This window comes from Phyllostomus hastatus, unplaced genomic scaffold (genome assembly GCF_019186645.2).
Source record: "Phyllostomus hastatus isolate PE091 unplaced genomic scaffold, TTU_PhHast_1.1 phas_scaffold_501, whole genome shotgun sequence".
Taxonomy (NCBI): Eukaryota; Metazoa; Chordata; class Mammalia; order Chiroptera; family Phyllostomidae; genus Phyllostomus; species Phyllostomus hastatus.
The window spans coordinates 53,337,733-53,358,845 of record NW_025334033.1 but is presented as its reverse complement, the minus strand read 5'-3'; the positions used below and the strand labels follow the sequence as shown (position 1 = coordinate 53,358,845).

Here is a 21,113-nt window from a genome sequence, read left to right as displayed (position 1 = left end):
CGCATGAACACCTGTCTCGGAGACGTCTACTCTGGTCCCTCAATCTGGCCGCTGTCAAGAGGAAGGCCAAGGGGACCAAGGGGGCCTGAGCAGCCATGGTGGAAGTGAAGGCTTGAGACTGTGGAGTTCCTGAGTTTAAACCATAAGCTGCGTTCTCATCCAGTGCTCCTTAACTTCAGCTGCACATCAGAACCACCTAGAACCCAGAAATGTCGTGGGTGGTACCCAGGCATCAGTATTGTAAGTTCCCATGGTGATTTTAATACATGCCAAAGCAGAAGAACCGCTGCTTCTGGTTTTTTTGGTGGCTGCAACACCCACCTCCCACACCCGCCCCTCCGCTCTGCCCCGATTTTTCTCTTCCCCGTTTCTCTTATCAGTCCCCTTTCATTTTTCCCCCCCCAAAGTTGAATGTGGGCTGGAAATCTGGGTTGGAGGAGTCAGTCCACTTGCTCTTCTTCCAAAGAGTAAGGCTAGGGAGCTGAGGACCAGGAACAGGTGACCCCCCCCCCCCCCACCCTGTGGCTCCAGGCCAGTCCCAGGAGGACCCAGAGTCACAGACCCGTCTCCTCTCTCCCGGCAGGCCCCTTTCCCTGCACCGCTCCTATCAGAGCCCAATGCTGATCTGATTTATGATGTCTGCACAGAAGAAATGACACTGGAGAGGCCGTTTAAATCATCCTGTCACTGCTGCTCTCCCTGCCGAGGCGGTCTTCTTATCTCTACTCCCTTTTTATTAAAGCTAAAAGCCTCTTCCCAGCTAGGGAGCAACTGCTGAACAGAGCCAGACCTGCGCCCACAGATGGTCTGCCAACGGGTTTCCATGGGACAAAGAGATGCTCAACCCAGGAAGCGAACGCCCCAGGACACACTCACTGCCCTGGGCATTTCTCTCAGCCTCAGCTGGACCCCGTGGTCACTCACAAACACACCCCAGCCAGCGGAGGGGAGCTGGGCTCATTGGGCGGGGAACACAAGGTTAGTGTCTAAAGATAAAGACTCAAGCACTTTCCTTGGCCCACAAACTCTGGCACCACCAAGTCCAGCCTCCCTGCCTGGTCTCATCTTGCACAAGGACACTCCAGCCACATCTGTCTTCTTTCTCTTCTCCAATGACCCCCATGCCTTCCTGCCTCAGGGCCTTCGCGTGTGATACTGCCTCTGCCAGGATCGTTCTTCCCATCTCCCCTTCACCTGGTTCACGCCTCTCTTTCCTCCCATGCCAGCTGAGCATCACCTCCCTGGGGAAACCTTCCCTGACCTTCCAGACTCCATGAGTCCTCCTACCATACACTCTCATAGAATGTTGTACTTTATCCTCACGGCACACGCACACTATTTAGGTTGATATGATTACTGACCATCTAGCCCACTGTCATAAGCTTCCAAGGTGGCAGGGACTGGCTCTATTTTGTTAAACAGCTTTACTGAGGTGTAATTTACATACCATAGGCTGGCTCCATTATGCATTCACTGGCCGGCAACAGGCCAAACATGTGAATGTAGGACTTGGCTTTCAACGTAAATGAGACCTTTGTCGCTATGTTTTTTCTTTGGGTTTTTTTTGTTTTGTTTTGTTTTGTTTTGTTTTTTGAGATGCCATGGTTCCTGCCTCTGATGCTCATCCTATCCCATCAATTTCCCCAGAATCCCAACGGGTTTTAATTGGGCCCCAAATCAATCAAGAATAACCCTACTTTCATAACAACAGATATCATCCTTATTAAAAGCCTTATCAGTAGGTAAAATTATAACCCCACTTTACAGATGAGAGACTGAAACACACTGAGGTTTTACAGATGAGAGACTGAAACACACTGAGGTTTAACTTCCCCAGAGCCACCTGGCTAGAAAGGGACAAAGCCAGGATTCAAACCAGGTGTGACCCCATGGCCTCCGAGTAACCATCATTCTGAACTGGTTCCCACTGACTTCTGCACTCAGCTGAACTCTGTGCCTTTAGGCAAGTGTGACTCTCAGCCTCAGTAAAATGGAAATAATAGCAGTGCCACTCACAGGGGCTACCGTAGGGGCAAGAGAGAACATCATGGTGCTGGGGACCTAGTGACCTCCGATCGGTGCCCCTATTGTTCCCGATCCCTTGGAACACTCCTGGGAGGGCAGCAGACCAGGTTTTATTGCACCTTTTTAAGAGCTGAAGAAACCAGGGGCCAAGGGATTGTCTGAAGCCCTGCCACCACGCCAGCTCCCTGGCTCCTGACATTCCCCTCAGGTGAAACCAACGCCCGGTGCTCGGCATCTGTTGGCATTTGGAGCAGGACTCCGAACCGAGTCACGTTCTCAGACTCGGGCTGGCCTGTCAGGGCTTCCAGGGCCACCATTTCCTGTGACCTGGGAAAGGGGCTCCAGCCAGAGCCAGTCCTGGGACAGCCGGCGAGTCCCTACTTCTGTGTCTCTGGGAACCCCTTTCGTTAGGCGCTTTGGAGCTCCGTGGAGCCACGCTCCAAAAGGCTGTGTTTGCCACACCAATTGCGTTTATTAAGCAATCATTCATTTTTATTTGTCAAGGATGTATATAAGGTCCATCAGGACTCCTGATCAGCCCAAGATAAGCAGTGCAGCCAGACTGCGCTGACGGAATTCCAGCCAAAAGCAGAGAAATGACATTTCATTTAGTCTGGGCAGACCTGTCATGGGGAGATGTACGATCTCCCTTAAGCTTCCTGAAATATTGCTGATCGCTCTGGGCCCCCTATTACCACAATGAAGGATGGCCCCAGGGGGTCTGGGGACTCGGGATGGGGGAGTTCTTGCCCATGAGAGCAAGCTGCTGCCACTGGAGGAGGAGCAGGTGCCGGCCCCTGCAGCCCATACACACACAAGCAAAGCGCCCAGAGAGGCCCTCCCCATTGCGACACTCCATCCGTCTGCCCCGACCTGCGTTTCTTTCCACCTAGGGGCTGCTCTTGATGTTCGTTTTAGCCAGACTTCACCAGGATAGCAGGTGTGCTAGGCAAAGACAGGAGGGAGAGCTAGCCTATGCACCCAGCTTCCCTCTGGGGCCATCTTGGTATTGCCAGTTAGGGCCTGGGTGAGATGGGGGACAAGTCACCTCCCTTGTCAGTCCAGGTCTGAGTTCCCTCGGCTGTGAAGTGGGACTGACCCTGTCTGCTCCTCTGCCTCACAGGGAAACCCCAAGATGCAAAATCAAAATGTGGTCACATATGGGAAGGCACCTTTATGTACCACACCACAAATGTGTGTGTTTGTAACAGGGTAGCTAATTATCTCAAACTTGGAAAAAAAAATATACCTGTTATCACCTTCAAAGTGTAAGTTTCAAAAAGTTAAAAGCATGACACTCATACAAATATAGAATGAACGTGTGTTAAAACCAGAGACATGGAAATAAAGGACAAATTGACAGTGACCAGAGGGGCGGGGGTGGGGGAAACAGGGGCAAGAAGGGGAAGGGACCCAGGGACAAAGACAGTGGGGGTGGGAAGGATTGAATGTGGGGGGGCGGGGTAGGGCAGGGGAGAATAATGGGGGGAAAATGGGGACAGCTGTGACTGAACAACAATTTTTTAAAAGCTTTAAAAATGTATTTGGCTCATCAGCAAAGGACCAAGCATGAAGGTAGAGTGGCTCAAAGAGAACGTTGAGGGACTGGGTGTTTGTGGGCATTTAAACAGGAACAAAAGCCCAAGATTCCTGAATCAGATACAAAACTGGTTATTGTCCTTCAAGGCAATAAGGAAATCATAACCTTGGAGGGTTATCACAACCGTATGGGGCAGAAATTATTTGCATCTCTACTGGATAAGATCTACAGGTTGACATATGACTTCATTCTGGGCCCTTAATTAATTTTTCTTTCTTTTTTTTAAACAACTGAGTTCTCTCTTTTTTAAAAAAATTTTATTTATTTTTAGAGGGAGATAGAGAGAGAGAGAGAAACATCAATGTGCGGTTGCTAGGGGTCATGGCCTGCAACCCAGGCATGTACCCTGACTGGGAATTGAACCTGCCACACTTTGGTTCGCAGCCCGCGCTCCCTTAATTAATTTTTCAACAGCAAAGTCTAACAAAAGTGCATTCCCCTAAATATTAAAAAAATCCTTTGGGGAGCTGGTTGAACAATGCTCAAACATGACTTTAAAAACATACTGCATACTCCTGGCCTTATTTCTAAATTTGGCGTAATTTTTCTTTACATTTGTCAGAATTGTACTAAACAGTCTCTGAGAGCCAATTTGCCCAGAAAAAGGCAGCCAGTTCCCTCCAACTCACAAAGACACCGAGGGTCCCAAGAGACATCTAAGGCTGTCACTGGGCACACAACCTTCTGTCCTACCCCTTCCGAGATACTTTAGCTATGCCTCATTAGGAAGAGCAAACAATTGACCTTTTGGCTTTTGGCTTTTGGCTTCCGGCTTGGAGGAGGCTTAGGTGCAATTTTCTTTGGTTGTCCCAAATCCAGGCTCATCCGACACAAGCCGCCTCCACCATTCTGCCAAAGCTTGACCCCAACAAGATCAAACTTGTACACGTGAGGTGAACCAGTAGGGAAGCTGGTGCCATGCCTGGCCCTGGTCCCCAAGATTGGCTCCCTGGGCCTCTCTCCAAACATGGTTGGCAATGACATCACCAAAGCAACCGGTGATTGGAAGGGTCCCAGGATTACAGTGAAATGGATCATTCAGAACAGACAGCCAAGACTGAGGTGTACCTTTTGCCCCTGCCCTGATCATCAAAGCCCTCAAAGAACTGTGAAGAGACAGAAAGAAGAAAAGTAAAAAACCATCACGCACAGTGGAAATATCACATTTGAGGAGGTTATCGACATTGTCCGACAGATGCGACACTAGAAAACTCTCTGGAACCCTAGAGAGATCCTGGGGACTGCCTAGTCTGCGGGCTGCAGTGTCGATGGCCACCACCCCAATGACATCATAGGTGGCATCAGCAGTGGTGCAGTGGAATGCCCATCTAGTTAAGAACTACAACGGAAAATATTTCAATTAAAGATCATTTGAAGCCCTGGCTGGCGTAGCTCAGTGGATTGAGCTCGGGCTGCTAACCAAAGTCGCAGGTTCGATTCCCAGTCAGGGCACATGCCTGGGTTGCAGGCCACGGCCCCCAGGAACCGCACATTGATGTTTCTCTCTCTCTCTTTCTCCCTCCCTTCCCTCTCTAAAAATAAGTAAATAAAATCTTTAAAAAAAAATCATTTGACAACCAAAAAAACAAACAAAAAAGAACAATTGAAATTAATGCCGTGATGAACATGGAGGTGCAGGTATCTCTCCAAGATACTGTTTTCATTTCCTTTGGCTATACCAGGTCTGTCCAGAAAAAGTCCAGCCATTATCAATCTAATAAGGACAGTTTGCGTGTTATCAGTGTAACCTGGCAGCCAAGAAGAGTGGACTGGAATGTGCATGTGTGAACAATGACCACTTCACTGTTCTAGTCAGTGTGGGTGGTACAGTGAGCATGTGTGCTGTGTGGCCATTACATTCAAAATGACTGAGCGAGTACAGCAACGAATCTCCATCAAATTTTGCATGAAGCTCGAACATTCCTCCGTGGAAACTATTCAGGTGATTCAGAAGGCCGCAAATATGGGCACCTGGTGACTGGCAGTTTCCACACAACAACATGCCTGCTTGTGCATCACGTCTCATGCAGATTTTTGGCAAAATGTCAAATCACCCAGGTGACTCAGCCCCCCTACAGCCCAGATTTGACCCCCGGCAACTTCTGGATTTTCCCAAAAGGAAAATCACCTTTGAAAAGGGAAAGATTTCAGACCATCGATGAGATTCAGGAAAATATGACAGGGCAGCTGATGGCGATTGGGGGAATTTTGTGAGGTCCCAAAGTGCCTACTTTGAAGGGGACTGAGGTGTCATTGTCCTATGTACGGTGTTTCTTGTATCTTCTTCAGTAAATGTCTCTATTTTTCATAGTATGTGGCTGGATAGTTTCTGGACAGAGTTCATATATACCCAGAACTACAACTGTTGGATCATATGGTATCAGCAGTTCTATTTTCAGTTGTTTGAGAAACCTTCACACCATCTTCCATAGCGGCTGTACCAACTTCCATCCCCACCAAACAGCGCACAAGGGTTCCCTTTCTCTGCATCCTCTCCAGCGCTTGTTATCTCATTTCAATAACAGCCATTCTAACAGGTATGTGGAGATCTCTCATTGTGGTTTTGATGTTCATGTCCGTGATTAGTGATGTCAAGTACTTCTTCATGTACCTGTTTGACCATCAATATATCTTCTCTGGAAAATGTCTCCTCAGTCCCCTAAGGCTTCCCCTTGCCCTGTGAACAGTGGCATCTGCATAAAGGCAGGAAGTGACATCAACTTAGAAAGGTGACAGCTAACATTCCATGCCAGGCGCAGTCCAGGCACTGTGCAGGGACTCCCAGCCACCCTCTGCAGTAGACAGAAAAAGGACACAAGATTCCAAAAGGGGGAGAAACTTGGGCCCCTGGCCAGCAATTCGGAATACCAGGATCCGAACCCAGGTGGCCTCACTCCAGGGAACAAGCTCTCGATCACCAGGACGTCCTGCCTTTCCACACACAGGGAAGTTCCACCAAAAACCTCCGAAGGCCCCACAGCATCCAAGAAGTCATTACATTTGGAGAAGAATCGCAGGGAAATCCAGGGCTGTTTGTCTAACCAAAAACACACTGCTAACGAAAGCCACAGTACAGCAATTTTTAGAAGAAAACTCAGTGACGAGCATGTTAATTGTTCCATGTAAAAAGGATTGTACTACTCACATAAGTGATTTTGATAATTATGCAGTGCCTTTATTCTCTAACAGTAAGGAGGGAAGCCAGGAATCTATAAAAGTGGTGAGTAAAGAATTAATTTAGTAAACAATATGTAAATCAAGGAGTTATTTTTAGATTTTTCTGAAAACTTGAATTGGCTGAAAGTACTTCAATTATTCTGTAATTGCATAGATTAATTTATTCCCACCCCCAAGGGAAAATCTATTTATGTTTTGGGGGCAGGGGGATGTCATGGAAGCAAGGCCAAGATCTCTGAAAGAAACAGGAGGTTGGTGTTGCAGGATATTAATAATCACATAAGTGGCTCAGTATTAAGCATAAGGAGGTTGATAATTCAAACTTTCTTCCCACCCCCAAGTTTCTGCCCAGGCTTCATCAGACAAACCAACAGCCTGAAAGATCAGACCAGACCACAGCCCAGAGCATTTTCCTCTCCCCACCCCCCTTCCCCCTAGGAACTGCCCCTGATTCTCCCTATCACCTCAATACTTGCTGCTGCCCAGCCCACGGCCACATGTATGCATGGAGCAGTCGATCTTGGACTGGCAAACACTGAGTGAAACCCCTGATCATGAGGGCACTGGGAGCCTCTTCGACCACATGTGATGTTGGAAGGAGACAGGTGCTGAGCTCATTACAGGAAGCTGGGAGACGTACTCTAGTTTTGCGGCATGTGGGTGCTGGTGATAGCCTCTCTAGATGAGGCTTAAACAGGGACGTCACCTAAGAGCCTCAAAGGGTCCTCGTTGCCAGAGGGACTGGGAGTGGGTCCCCAGGGCCATGACTACGGGAAGATGCGGTGAAGGGAGGCACAACTGTAGACATCTGACATTCCCTGCCCCGGGCAGCAGCTCACTCCAAAGAACTCTTTCCACATCTCCCACCTCCCCTGGGCCTGTACAAAAAATGGGGAAAGGGTTTCTTTCCTACACGTTTCCCCTCCTTCTGGCATGTATTTTCTGTGGGCGAGGGTCGGAATTCCAGTGTGGTAACGTGTTGAGCAGGTACTGCGGGCATTGCACCCACTGCTTCGTGTGTCTGTCATCAAACAGTCCTGCAGGTTGCTCTGGTACCCTACTTGACAACAAGAAGCTGGAGCTTCCAAAGGCTGACTAGCTCCGCCGAAGAGGCACGGCTGATAAGTGGCAGAGGCAGCACCAAGCCCAGGGAAGCTGAGTCCAGAGTGACACTGGTCCCCATTCCTGGCAGCCCTGCTACTAGGGAATGAATCTCCAGGAACTCATCTTGTGCCCTTGACTCCCCCCCCACCTCGCCACCCCCTCAATAACCCTGAGCCTCTCAAGATGCAGTCCCAGAAGTTACGGAGGGACAATGATGGAAGGTGTTTTCTTCGCAGTGACTTCAGTAACTAGGGTCTGCATGCCTCTGCAGCTTCTTTTCCCTGGTCTCGGGAGCACCGCCCACCACAGAGCCTGAGAAGTCCAGTCAGTGGGAGATGTGCTGAGCAAAAGAGAAACGTCTTATTCAGTCCTTGGTGGCACAGGCGGGGCAAGGGAAAGTCTAAGGAGGTGGTGGAGGGAAGTCACCACATGCTCGATCGATGGGCATCACTCACAGACAACAGAGGGAGGTGGACAGGAGGGGAGCAGAGAAAATTCTCAAAGATCCTTTGGAGGGAGACATGCCTCTGTGAATAATAACCTCACGGATTATAAATGACTTTTTTTTTACAGAACTTCACAGCTTGCAGACGATCCTGTGCTGTAAGTATTGTGATCCCTCCAACTCCATAAATGAGGGACTCAGACCCAGAGAGGATGCAACTGAGGACAACTGGCACCTCTGAAAACAGCAGTTGGGGGCCCCAAACAGAAGGATTAGTAGAAAGACTTTCAGAGTAAGAACTAAGCCCCTAGTTCCCCTCCTAACCCTGACACAAGTAAAAGGACGACAGCCTCTGGAGGCCATGCCACGAGCCAGGAGGGCCATCGAGAACAGAGGGCCGAGTCAAAGTCCACATAACCACCACCGGGTGCCCCCGGCCCCCCTCTCAGCTGGCTCCCAGGCCTCTGGAACAGACAGACTGGAGTCTTTGCGAGCCCCCCATCCCCATTCTTCGCAGACTGCAGATGGCCGCCCACCAGGCCTCCAGTCCCCGTCCTGCCAACCCCAAACTCAAGCCTCTGTCACCTTTCTCGGGGCTAATTTCACACAAATTCAATTGGGCCTCAGCCCAGGCTGGGTCTTAAATACACACTCACTGAAATCCAATTAACCTTCGATAAAGGTCCCGCAATCAATAGTCGCCCTGTGGTTTGAGGAGGCTCCATCCGGCCTGGTAACGTGTACTCCTGCACGACCTTTACTTTTAATGAAATCAATGACAGTCACTGTCGCCAGCTCTTAAAGTGACTGGCAAATATGATCATCAGGTCAGGCCCTCCATAATATCTGCTTCTGAGCTCAGAAATACAGGCAAACAGGGTTCCTGTGGGCAGCTGGCTCCCCATGGCCCCATGCTCCCTGGCAGGTGAGGACACCTGGGCAGGGCTGCCTTGTGTCCAGAGGTACAAAACATCATAGGCGCCCAGGCCCTCTGGCCTTGTGGCAGGTGATTCCTGAACTTCACTGAGTATTAGAACCCTCCTGGAGAATTGGTTAAAATGCAGATTCTTCAACCCTTCCCAACCCAGATTCTGCTTAGTCAATTTGGGGTGGGGCCAAAAAGTCTGCCTTGTTGATTCTGAAATAGGTGGCTCAAGTTCCTCCTCCCAGCAAGCTGAGAATCATTGTTCTCTCAAATATCCGGCTAGCCCAAAACCTTCAATAAAAAAATTGAGGCCCAGAGAGGGAGAGTGATTTGTCCAAGATTACACAGTGAGCCCCTGGCAGAGCTGAAGTATGAAACCAGGTCTCTTGTTTCCTAACCTGGCGCTCCCCTACCCTACCTCCCCTACCCCCCGCCCCAGGATTTGGCCCTTGTCACTTTTATCTGTCCCTTATACTTCCCTCCCCAAGGAACACACACAGCCAGGCTGTCCTCAGGAGGAAGAGTCCCTAAGGATGTCCCTGAGTCCCACAGTCCCAGGGAGACTTTAGAACCTCAGAGAAACTCAGCAACGTGGCTTCTTTCACACTCTGTGTGTGCATGCTCATACACACACATGCACACCATCGGCCTTCCGTGAGGCCTGTGGCTTTGGTGTTGGTTGGTAAGAGGCATAATAGATTGATTTCTGCAAAGTAGGGCCCAATGCTGGTGTGCTCCCAGCACCACCAATGCTCCGCCACAGCGCAGTGGGGAACACAGTCCACAGCCCCCTGGCCAGCCTGGGTTTTCTGCGGGAGTAGTTCATGGCATCACCTCAGAATACAAAAGAGCTTCCTTGGTCATACAGATGCTAGAAGCCAGGGCAGGCAGTTAAGGAATTAAGCAACTGATTCCTTAGAAACTCCTAAGGAATTAAGACAGCACAGTATTATGGTAAGGGTACACCCACAGACCAACGGAAGAGAACAGAGCTTCCAAAAGAGCCACAGCTGACTGATGACAAAGATGCCAGTCCTAAGAGACTATTCAGTATGACTCCAGTTACCTGAAGTTCAGTAATGAGCAAAAGTGACCTGTGGTGACAGAAGTCAAGGTGAGGGCATCGACTGGGAGGGGGCATGAGGGAGCCTGCCAGGGGGTGGAAACGATTTGCACGGTTCCTGGCTGGTGACTGCATGGGGCACCCCTGTGAAAACTCAGAGGCAGACGGTTCGGATCTGGGCCCTTGCATGAGTTCGGTCTGAGTCTCTGACGCTTCACTTGCACATGGAAACAATAAGACCTCCCTCCTAAGGCCCCCCAGTGCAGAAACAGCCTGGCACAGGGAGTCATCGGTCAGCCAACACCCGTGTAAAAGGAGGTAAAGGAGGAAAGGACAGAGCCCGGGGGTGATACTAACAATGAAAACAACATCAACTAGTTACCGATTCTGAGAACTAACCATATTCCAGGCGTTATGCTAAGCCCTGCTGGTGCACTAACTCAGTCCACACATCTCTCTCAAGTGGGACAATGTTTGCATGAGACAGTTGAAACGACCCTTGACGTAAGCTGCGGGGAGAAGGACTGCAGTCAGATACTGCCTGGGCCACTAGGTAAGGTTTCTCAGCCAGTCCTCCAGCTCCGGCCTTGCAGGGTTACCAATGTGGCCATCGATCAGGTGGCCCAGATTCCAGTGCAGCCCAAGGCCAGCCGCTGGGAGGGAGATGGAGAAGGTAGAGAAGAACACACACAGCCAGACTTGGGTTCAAATCCTGGCTCTGCTTCTGCTAGGTGTGTGATGTTGGGCAAGTGGTTTAAGCTCTCTGAGCTTTAGCTTTCTCATCTGTGAATGGGGTTAATAACACATCCTCAGTGGGACACTGGTAAGGAGCGGAGACTAGACGTGTCGCACGCTTGGAACATGTTAGTTGTATGTAATAATTACTGTTATTGTTACTGTTTTCCCAAATCGCTCTGATATCAGCATGCCCAACTACGTATGTTCACAGAAAACCAACACTCTACACCAGCCCTGCCTCACAGAAGCCAGCCCAGGGCGCGAGGCCAGTTTATTTACCCACAGACTAATTCGCAGCATGTCAACAGAGGTTCCACTCTGCACAGAGCACGGATCTTGTCTGCCCTGTGGAGACAGGAGCGGGTGAGACCCTGCCTCAGCACCCACCGATTTTGACCACCTCCGGCCCAGCTGTCCCCTCTTACCAAGCACCTCGCCCAGCCACAAACAAGCAGCTATACCAGAGCACATCTTTGTTTGTATTGTACTCATCTCTGAAATCAAAGCTGCCTCTGGTTAAATTCCATTACAGCCTGAGCTCACTGGATCCAAAGAGTTTAATGGATTTGGGGGCACTGCCCAAATGAAAATCCCACAGCAGCTGGCATACCAGTAACCTGGGGTGGGTTGGGGTGGGGCAGAGGGGGTGAGGCCTCTGGTATCTTTCCTGACCAGCAGGCAGACAGCCCCTGCTTCCCTTTGAGGCTGTTCAAAACAAGCCAAAGGTCACCTCCCCCACCCCTTTTCCAACTGGACCCCAGGATTTTGTACTCAAGGGTCCTGGTGGGAAAAAGACCCCTAGCTAGCTGTAGGTCATACCCCCACACCAAGCAATAGGGGAGAGGATGGGCAAGCAGATTTCCTCCTCCCTCCCCTGCAGGCAGTTCTGCCCACCCTCCCCAGGCCCACCCTAGAGGCTGACAGTGAGGGGACCGGGTCAGAAGCCCCGAGTTGTGCTACTGGCCACGTGACCCTGGAAAAGACATTTGCTCTCTCTCCCTCTGAACTTTTCTCCCTGTCTGTAAAGCAGAGGGTGGAGCTAGAACAGTAGTTTTCTATCCTTTGCCCCCAAGCAGAACTCTTGCAGGGAAGCCCAGTGGTTGTGCACCTAACTCCAATGCAGGCTGCGAGCTCCTCAGGAAGGGAACTGTGCCGGTTCCCCTCTAACCTCCACACCTGGGACACAGCAGGGGCTATAAAAACGATGAATGTTGTTGAAAAGGACGAATCCCCCCCAACTGCGGGACCCTATGGGGACCAAGAAGAAAATGGGGTCCAGGTTCCCCACAGGGCAGCTCTCCCTGAGACCCACGGGGTGAGACACAGGAGCCCCTTTTTCCTTGTTTCTATGGAAGTGGAAACAGTTGGCTGCTGCCGTTCCCTTTTTGCCTGATACCTTCAGATCTGGGGAGTGGCAGGGAGCAGGGAGGGGGAAGAGGGAGGGTGCTGTGTCCAGACCCCAAGAGGCAGAAGGATTAAGTTCCATGGATTTCACACCATCATTCTCTGCAGCCGCTCAGCCCCATGGAGCTCGGACAGTGCAAGAAGCTGGATGGCGATCACTTGTCCAGGCAGGAGCTGTAAGGAGGGGCTTGTACGTGCCTGCACCCCTCTGTGCGCTGGCAACCCCAGCTTTAGGAGACAGGATAGAGGGTTGTACCAAATGGCCTGGAAGGATGCTTCGTATTCAGATTTTATAATTCTTCACACAACAGGCCCCCTTTCAGGGCACTGAGACCTCACCTGGCACAGCTGTCCTCGCGGGGCAGCCCTACCCAACCTGCGTCCCTGGCACACGGCCATGACATGTCAGCCTCACCTCGTTCACGTCAATCTTGTTCCTCTCCATGTAGTCTCGGTCATTGACCTGCCCACCGTCCACAAACTCCATCAGGAGGACCCGCTTCGTGGACAGCTCCCAGCAGATTTGGGGGACCTGGAATAGGAAAGGGCAGGTCAGGAAAGTCTGGAGGGCCGGGAACTGGGGGTAAGGACCACCGAGAGGCACTCCTCCCAGGAACAGGAGAGAAGGCCTGGAGGGGCTTCAGCGGTGACAGGTGGGAAGAGGGAGCCAGGACAGGAGGGGAGGGCTGCTTCGCCTCCCCAAGCCAAGCCCCTGGCCCCTCCTTTAGTGACCCCTCCCGCTTGGGGACCAGAGAATGGCTTCCCTGCCCCACTTGGTGCCTTCCAGATACTATTAAAAGCCAAACCTAAAACTGGGGCTTCAGGAGAAGTGTGTGGAACCTCTCACACCTGAGCGAGAATTGGTGTTAAAAGCTATTTCGCTCTCTCACCAGGCCCATTTCAGTCACCTAATGTGAACCCCAACCCTCTGCCTCAGTTTCTACACCTAGGCCATTGGTGCAATGTACCTGTGTGTGAATGTATACATGTATGAACAAATGGATGTTTACTGGATGATAACTTTTTGAGTCAGGAAGTCATGAGTTTTCCTGTGTCCATTTCCTACACACAAGACCCTGTGGCAAACAACGCTGGACCCTAACCCACACCCACTCCCAATCCTCCCCTCTTTCTCAGCAACGGGAAAAACTAAATACTTCCCCCGCTGGCCTTGCAGTAGGTATGGCCCGTGACACGGTTCTGGCTTACGAGATCCTAGGTAGAGGTCTACTAGGGGGGCTGGGAAGGTTTTTATTTTCTAGATTTTAAAAAATGAGGTGTTTATAGATGATGCAACTCTTCTTACTCTGCAGCAGCTATCTTGTGACATGAGGAAAAGCTCAAGAAAGTCAGAGATGCCAGCCCTGATCTTGTTAAAGCACTAAGACAGTATCAGCAGGCAACTTCTGCGAGCCTTCCTGCCACGTGAGGAAAATAAATCCTTTCTTGTTTAAGACTCTCTAAATCAGTCTGACAGTCACCTGTAGACAAATGCGTTCCTACCTGATATGCTCTCCAACCCCCTCTGACTCTGAAAACATCCAACTGCCAAAAAGGGAAGAGATCTCCCCAAGGACAGGCAAGAGACTGGACTGCACCAGGGCTGCCGGGCTGCCATGGGAGTGAGTGCCGCCCATCAGTCCCACCACAGCCAGGAAGGAGGAGTCACCAGATATCAGCATGCCACCTGTCCCCAACAACATGATGGGTATATTTCTACTTACAAACAAACAAGGGAAGTGAAGTGTTGGGAGGAATTAGGACTTCCCTCATCTCGACCCCCAAAACTCACCTTGCAGCAAGAGAGCAGCCCTGAAGTCCAAACACCTGTTTGCTGCTCCCAGTTCTGCTAATATCTGTTGTGACTTAGTCCAGCCCATGGGCTCTTCTGTGCTTAGTTCTCCTCATCAGAGAGGAGACTGTTCCTGCCCCCACTCAATACAGAGGCTGAGCGTAACTAGGGCTTACACGCAAGGTGTAATGCTCTGGGCTCCCTGGAACAAAGGTTCCACACAATCAAGGTGTCATTTATGTTTGCTACTTTCCTACAGTTTTTACCATTTGAGAATCTGGGCCAACAGAGAAATCTGTGATTCTTTGTTACTTTGAACTTAAAATTCACTCTTGCTTGGATTTTTTTTAAGCCTCACCTGAGGATAGATATATTTATTGGTTTTAGAAAGAGAGAAATGGAGGGAGGAGGAGGAAGAGAGAGAGAAACACTGATGTAAGAGAGAAACATGGATAGGCTGCCTCCCGTACCTGCCCCAACCAGGGTCAAACCTGCTACCTAGGTATGTACCCTGACAAGAGATCAAAGCCGCAACATTTTGGTGCACAGGACAATGCTCCAATCAACTAAGTCACCCGGCTAGGGCTACGTGGCATTTCTTAAAAGGTATCTTTAAAAATATAAGTATGGGCTTCCAGCCAAGATGGAGGCGTAGGTAGATATGCTTCACTTCCTCACGCTACCAAAAAAGAAGAATAACAACCAATTTAAAAATGAAAAACAACTAGAATTGCCAGAAAATCTAACTACATGGAAGTCCTACAACCAAGGAGTTAAAGAAACATTCATCCAGACTGGTAGGAGGGGCAGAGACAAGAAGCTGGGGTGGCAAGGACACATGACAAGGCAGCCACAGACTGGGCAGTCCCACATTCACATGCAGATAAACCAGGAGGAACAACTGGGGAGCGAGACAGACTGCACACCCAGGGTTCCAGTGTGAGGAAACTAAAGACTCACAATCTCTGGCCATAAAAACCTGCAGAGGTTGCAGCAGTGGGATAAACTCCCAGCCTAACAGGAAAGTTTGTTGGAGAGACCCACAGGATCCTAGAACACACACAAACCCACCTACCTGGGAACCAGCACCTGCAAGGGCACAATCCGCTTGTGGGAAGTGGTGGAACTGGATGCAAGCGGGGCGAGAGCCAAGCAAGCAGCATGGCTGCCTCTCTGACCCCTCCCCCACATAAGCGCCACAACACTGCAAAGTGGCTTGCCCCAGCCCCGAAAATACCTAAGGCTCTGCCCCTTACAACATAACAGGTATGCCAAGATAAGGAAATATGGCCAAAATGAATGAACAGATCAAAATTCCAGGAAAAGAACTAAGCAAAAAGGAGATAGCCAACTTATCAGATGCAGAGTTCAAAACACTGGTAATCAGGATGCTCACTGAAATGGCTGAATATGATCACAAAATAGAGGAAAAAGTGAAGACTATGCAAAGTGAAATAAAGAAAAATAAACAGGGAACCAACAGTAAAGGGAAGGAAACCAAGATTCAAATCAAAAACTTGGAACAGAAGGAAGAAATAAACATTCGACCAGAACAAAATGAAGAAATGAGAATTCAAAAAAAAATGAGGAGAGGCTTAGGAACCTCCAGAACAACTTTAAACCTTCCAACATCCGAATCATAGGGGTGCCAGAAGGAGAAGAGGAAAGGCAAGAAATTGAAAACTTATTTGAAAAAAATAATAAAGGAGAACTTCCCCATTCTGGTGAAGGAACTAGACATGCAAGTCCAGGACACTCAGAGTCCCAAAGAAGGTAGATCCAAGGAGAAACATGCCAAGGCACATCATAATTAAATTAAATTACCCAAAATTAAAGATAAGGAGAAAATCTTAAAAGCAGCAAGAGAAAAGGAGACAGTTACCTACAAAGGAGTTCCCATAAGACTGTCAGCTGATTTCTCAAAAGAAAACTTACAAACAAGAAGGGGCTGGAAAGCAGTATTCCAAGTCAGGAAAGGCAAGGACCTACATCCATGATTGCTCTACCCAGCAAAGCTTTCATTTAGAATGGAAGGGCAGATCAAGTGCTTCCCAGATAAGGTCAAGTTAAAGGAGTTCATCATCACCAAGCCCTTATTATATGAAATGTTAAATGGACTTATCTAAGAAAAAGATAAAAAACTATGAACAGTAAAATGACAACAAACTTACAACTATCAGCAACTGAACCTGAAAAACAAAAACAAACTAAGCAAACAACTAGAGAGGAACAGAATCACAGAAATGGAGATTGCATGGAGGGAAGCAGGGGAGAATGAAGGTAAAAGGTCCAGGGAATAAAAAGCATCAATGGCAGTTACAAAATAGATAGAGGGAGGTTAAGAATAGTGTAGGAAATGGAGAAGCCAAAGAACTTACGTGTACAACCCATGGACATGAACTAAGGGGAAAGGGGAGTGCGGGAAGGAGGGGGTACAGGGCAGAGGGGGAGAAAAGGGAGAAAAAAATAGGACAACTATAACAGCATAATCATAAAATATACTTTAAAAATAAAAAACCTGCTTCAAAAAAATTAAAATAAAAATATAAGTACAAGTTTGCTGCTATTGTTTGTGGCTTCCAAATGAAAGGGACATATTTTGGGGTTAAGTTCGTCCCTCAGGGTGTTTGGAACTGAAGCTCAGCAGTGGGCACTCGGACTCCGGAGAGAGGCAGTCAGACAGGGAGGCAGGCAGGGCCCACCTGGGGCAATGTGCAAACAGCCAGGAAAGAGCCACCGATGGAAAGAGAAACCCAGAGGCTTTCTGGGTTTGCCAACCAGGATCAGGGGTGTGCTGGGTTTCCCCTCCATCACCTCCGTCCACCTCCCCCCAAATGCAACCAAGCCAGTCTGACAGCAGAAGGCGCCCCTTGCTTCAGTTGCTTAGGTCTGAAATGACAGAAATATCAAACCTGGGAGACAGAGGCATTTGTCAGGGGAGCTCAAAAAGGACATTGCCCCTCGATGGATGTAACACAGAAATGACTGCACAATGTGAAACTGCTCCCTGCTCAGTTAGGAGGAACTTGGCTTGACAGGGGGACCTGACGCTAAATCACCATGTGGGCAGGAGGGTTTGGGGTGTAAGGTGAAATTCACTTTGCCCAAACATGCATGTTTCACCACTGAGCCTTCCTTTGCTTCTATCAAGGACAGGAAAGATGAAAGAGAAAAATTTTAAAGAGGTAATAAGAACCACTGTCTTGCAGCCCCCCAACGTGACCAAACCCTGGAAGGCTCACGGCCAGGGCACCTGCTGACCCCACAGGCAGGGTCACACCCTGGCCATTAGGACCTATGTGTCCAGGGTCTCCTGTCACAAAGCAGAGGCCCCACTCCTGTGGCCTCTACTTGCGCCCACAGTGGGGCCAGTCCTGACCCCAAGAAAGAGAGTGCAGATTACGGAAAGGTCCAGCTCAAGACCCTGGGCCTTGGTCTCACAGGCTGACTTCCGCTCTGTTCCTGTGTTTCGGTCAGCACACCTGTGAAGCCAGCCCTGGCTTGTCTGGACCAGTGCCCGTCACCCAGGGCCACACACCCCCATCTCCCAAGCCCAGTAGAGCAGAGCGCAGACTCAGAGTCAGACTGCTGGGCTGGAGCCCCAGCCCTGCCACCTCCAAGCTCCGTGACAGTGGCTTAAGTTTCAGAGCCACTCTGAGCACTAGTTGCCCCACCTGAGGGATGATGATGGCAATGACAATGGAAGCAACATGCCCAGCTCCTTAGTGGCATGTGTGGATGGATACCTGGTGCTCAATACAGAAGCACTCACGTAGCAGCTGCTGGACAAACATCAGCTGCCATGTGACAGCCATGTAGCATTTCACATGAGGTTCTGACACACAACCAGAGCTCACAGTTAATGTCACAGACAGCTCAGCATCATTTAGATCTGACCCACAAGTTACCACCTGGGCAGAATAGCCCAGTGGTTTAACACGCAAGCTCTGGAGCAGGCTGCCTCCATTCAGAGCCTACCTCTGCCCCTGGCCAAGAAGCTGTGTGGCCTTGGGCAAATGGCTTCATCTCTTGAGGCCCAGGGTTCCCACTGGTGACATGGGGATAATAATGACGACTCCCTTGTGGGGCTGTTATAAGGATTAACACATAAACATGTGTAATGCACTTTAACATTATCTAACACAACATAAGCATGCAAAAAAATCTTAACTGATATTATTATACATTAGCGGTTGTTAATCTCTGAGAGACTTAGGAAACTGGCACTTCTCCAAAAGCATGCACTTCATCTAACAGGGTTTGTCCACAACATCTGGAGAGTCCCAGGCTCCGAACCTCACATTAGGAAACTGAAGAGTGGAGGGGGTGAACACACAATGGGGTACACGGATGAAGTATTATAGAACTGTACACCTGAAATCTGTATAAAGTTATTAACCAATGTCACCCCCAAATTCAATAAAAGTTAAAAAAAGAAAAGAAACAGTGGAGTGGCCCTACTCAGGAGATGATGCCTCCACCCACCCCCACCTCCATAGGGAGACACACTCCCATCTCTTCCAGCCCCAGATTCTGGGATTACAAGGCTTCTCCCTCCTACCTTGTGCTGCCTGCCTCCCAGGCCAGTCACAGACCTCACTGCGTGCCCTGCCCCTTCTCCCAGCACACACACTCTGATGCCAAATGCACAAACGCCCTGGGCTTGACCACTCAGCCCGTTCGGCCTGGCCGCCTCCTCACCCTCTCCCAGTCTCCCCAGCACCGCATTTGCATTCAGCGCTGGTCTGAGGCTCAGAGACCGTAGCACAGGCTGAGGCTGTTAAAGCCCACTGGAAGATGCCTCACACACCGAGAGGTAAACTCTTTGCTGAGGCTTAATTACGCACAGATGTTGTGATGGGGTGCCAGTGTGCGAGAGCAATCTATCTCCAGTTTTAAGAGCCGAACTGAATTTGCAGCACAGAATCTGCTTCCCACTTGTTATTTGTTTAGGCAAAATTAAGTACTCAGGAGCCTTAACTCTACCCTTGTCTTAGGAATGGTGTGCGGGTTTTAAGAAGCGGTAGGTCAAATTGTTACATTACTTTTGTACCCATTTGGCATCCGCATTTCAAAATTTTGTGTTATTATTATTATTACACGTCTTGGTCTGGCAGATGCTAGTTGGCCCCAGCCAGGGGACAATTTTGCTGTTTCCATGGGAACGGTGGAGGAGATGGTTCTGTTTGTCTGGCTCATAGTTCTAGCTCTGAAGAGCACCCCTGCCGCGCAAGAGGTAACAGAATGTCCTCAGACGGGTACCCGAGTCGAAGTCAGAAAATATGGGCTGCAGCCCGAGCATCGCCACCCTGACTGCACGTACAGAACGGGACGGCGGTTGTTGCAAGGATTTAATGTCAGCGTACCTGCACAGCGCTCACTGCAGCAAAAGGAACATCTGGTCAATATTGCCTATTCCCTGATATAACCAACACTTCTCGTAAGCCCACTCTGAGCTCTGTATCCTGGGTGGCTTTAAGTACGTCCCCTTGGGCATCCACAGACACACAGATAAGCAAGTCTCTGCCACAGCATGACCAGCCTGTATTGTAGCATATGTGTGTGTCTGTCCCCAGGCAGGAGCCAACCACCTCTTACTCATCTACACGCGCCCCAGCTCCTAGCACAGCACAGGCTCAGGAAATGCTCGATAAATGTGGGATAAAAAAACAAAAGACACAGGATATGCAAGTGGAAGCTTATTTTAGACTCTACAGCATCAGACAATTAGTTGATATTATTACCTGTCTGAGAGCCAGGCTCTGAGCTGGTGATGGGAACTTCAAGGCTGGGGCAGTGTTACCAGACCCAGTCCGCACATCTGGGTGTACAGACCCTCCAGGCCCGTCTATCATGGCAGCTGAGCAGAAGCCAGGCAAGCAGACTCGGGCCATCGAGACAGACCTGACTCCCAGCTCACTCGAAGAGCTCACCGCTGCCAGTGGCTCCACCTCCCTCCAGAAGCAACGTGTCAAAGCACTGCACTGATCACCCCAGTTGTGGCTTTTCTTCTCATCAGCCAAACTTTATGGTTCTTAGAATTGATTCTTAGGTGGCCAGTGTAGACACACCCTCGGTCTCCCCACCTCTGTTAATCAATCGGGATAGCAGAAGTATAAACACTACCTCCATTTCCCACGATGTCTTCTAAGCCACATGAACACCTCAGTCCAGAGCAAGAGACCTTCCCACTCAATGTCCCGAAATACCCTCCCCAAGAGGGGTGGGTGCTCCTTGACAGCCCTGGAAAAGCTCTTAAGCACTTCACGACTCCCCTCCCACATTCTCCAGACATCCTGAGTTAAGAGAGACGGGCTGATCCCTTCTGAGAGTTGACAGCCAACCTCTCTATATAAACTACCACAGGGCCCCAACCCCTGCACCATGAAGAGGTGCCGCCGGGTAAATGGACACAAAGCCCACAAAGGATAAACTGCGTTAGAACAGCAGTGTTGGCGTATGTCTCATTCCAACCCCTATGAGCCCTGTGGGGCTCATCTGGACAGCCCTCGGAGACCAGCGCCAGTGCCAACTCCTCAGCAGAGCCTTCCTGCCCTCGTTGGCCATGAGCGTCCCTTCTTCTGAACCGTTGGAGCTCTCACCAGCAGGACCTATCACCAAGCTGCAACCGTGTATGGTCTATTTCCCACAACGAGCGTCTTCTATCACATAGGCAGTTCTACTGTAATACTCGAAAACACAGATTTGTTCCAGTGCTAGTGACAAGTTACGGAACAAGTCGATCATAGTGCAAATTTTGCATTTACTAATGTGTGCTACCACCCACAAGAAATGCCACACGAACACAGAAAGCTACGCCCAGCTGAGCCACACCACCCA

General features: G+C 49.8%; 1 protein-coding gene across 2 annotated transcripts in view; it reads right to left on the bottom strand.

The window, feature by feature from the left end:
- The window catches only part of ADCK1 (aarF domain containing kinase 1), a 108,941-nt gene that overhangs the window by 10,086 nt on the left and 77,742 nt on the right, over nt 1-21,113 (bottom strand). For both annotated transcript variants that reach the window (XM_045822739.1, XM_045822740.1), the window contains one exon: nt 12,897-13,013. In XM_045822739.1, the coding sequence (XP_045678695.1) occupies nt 12,897-13,013 (117 nt within the window). The remainder of the gene's footprint in view (nt 1-12,896; nt 13,014-21,113) is intronic.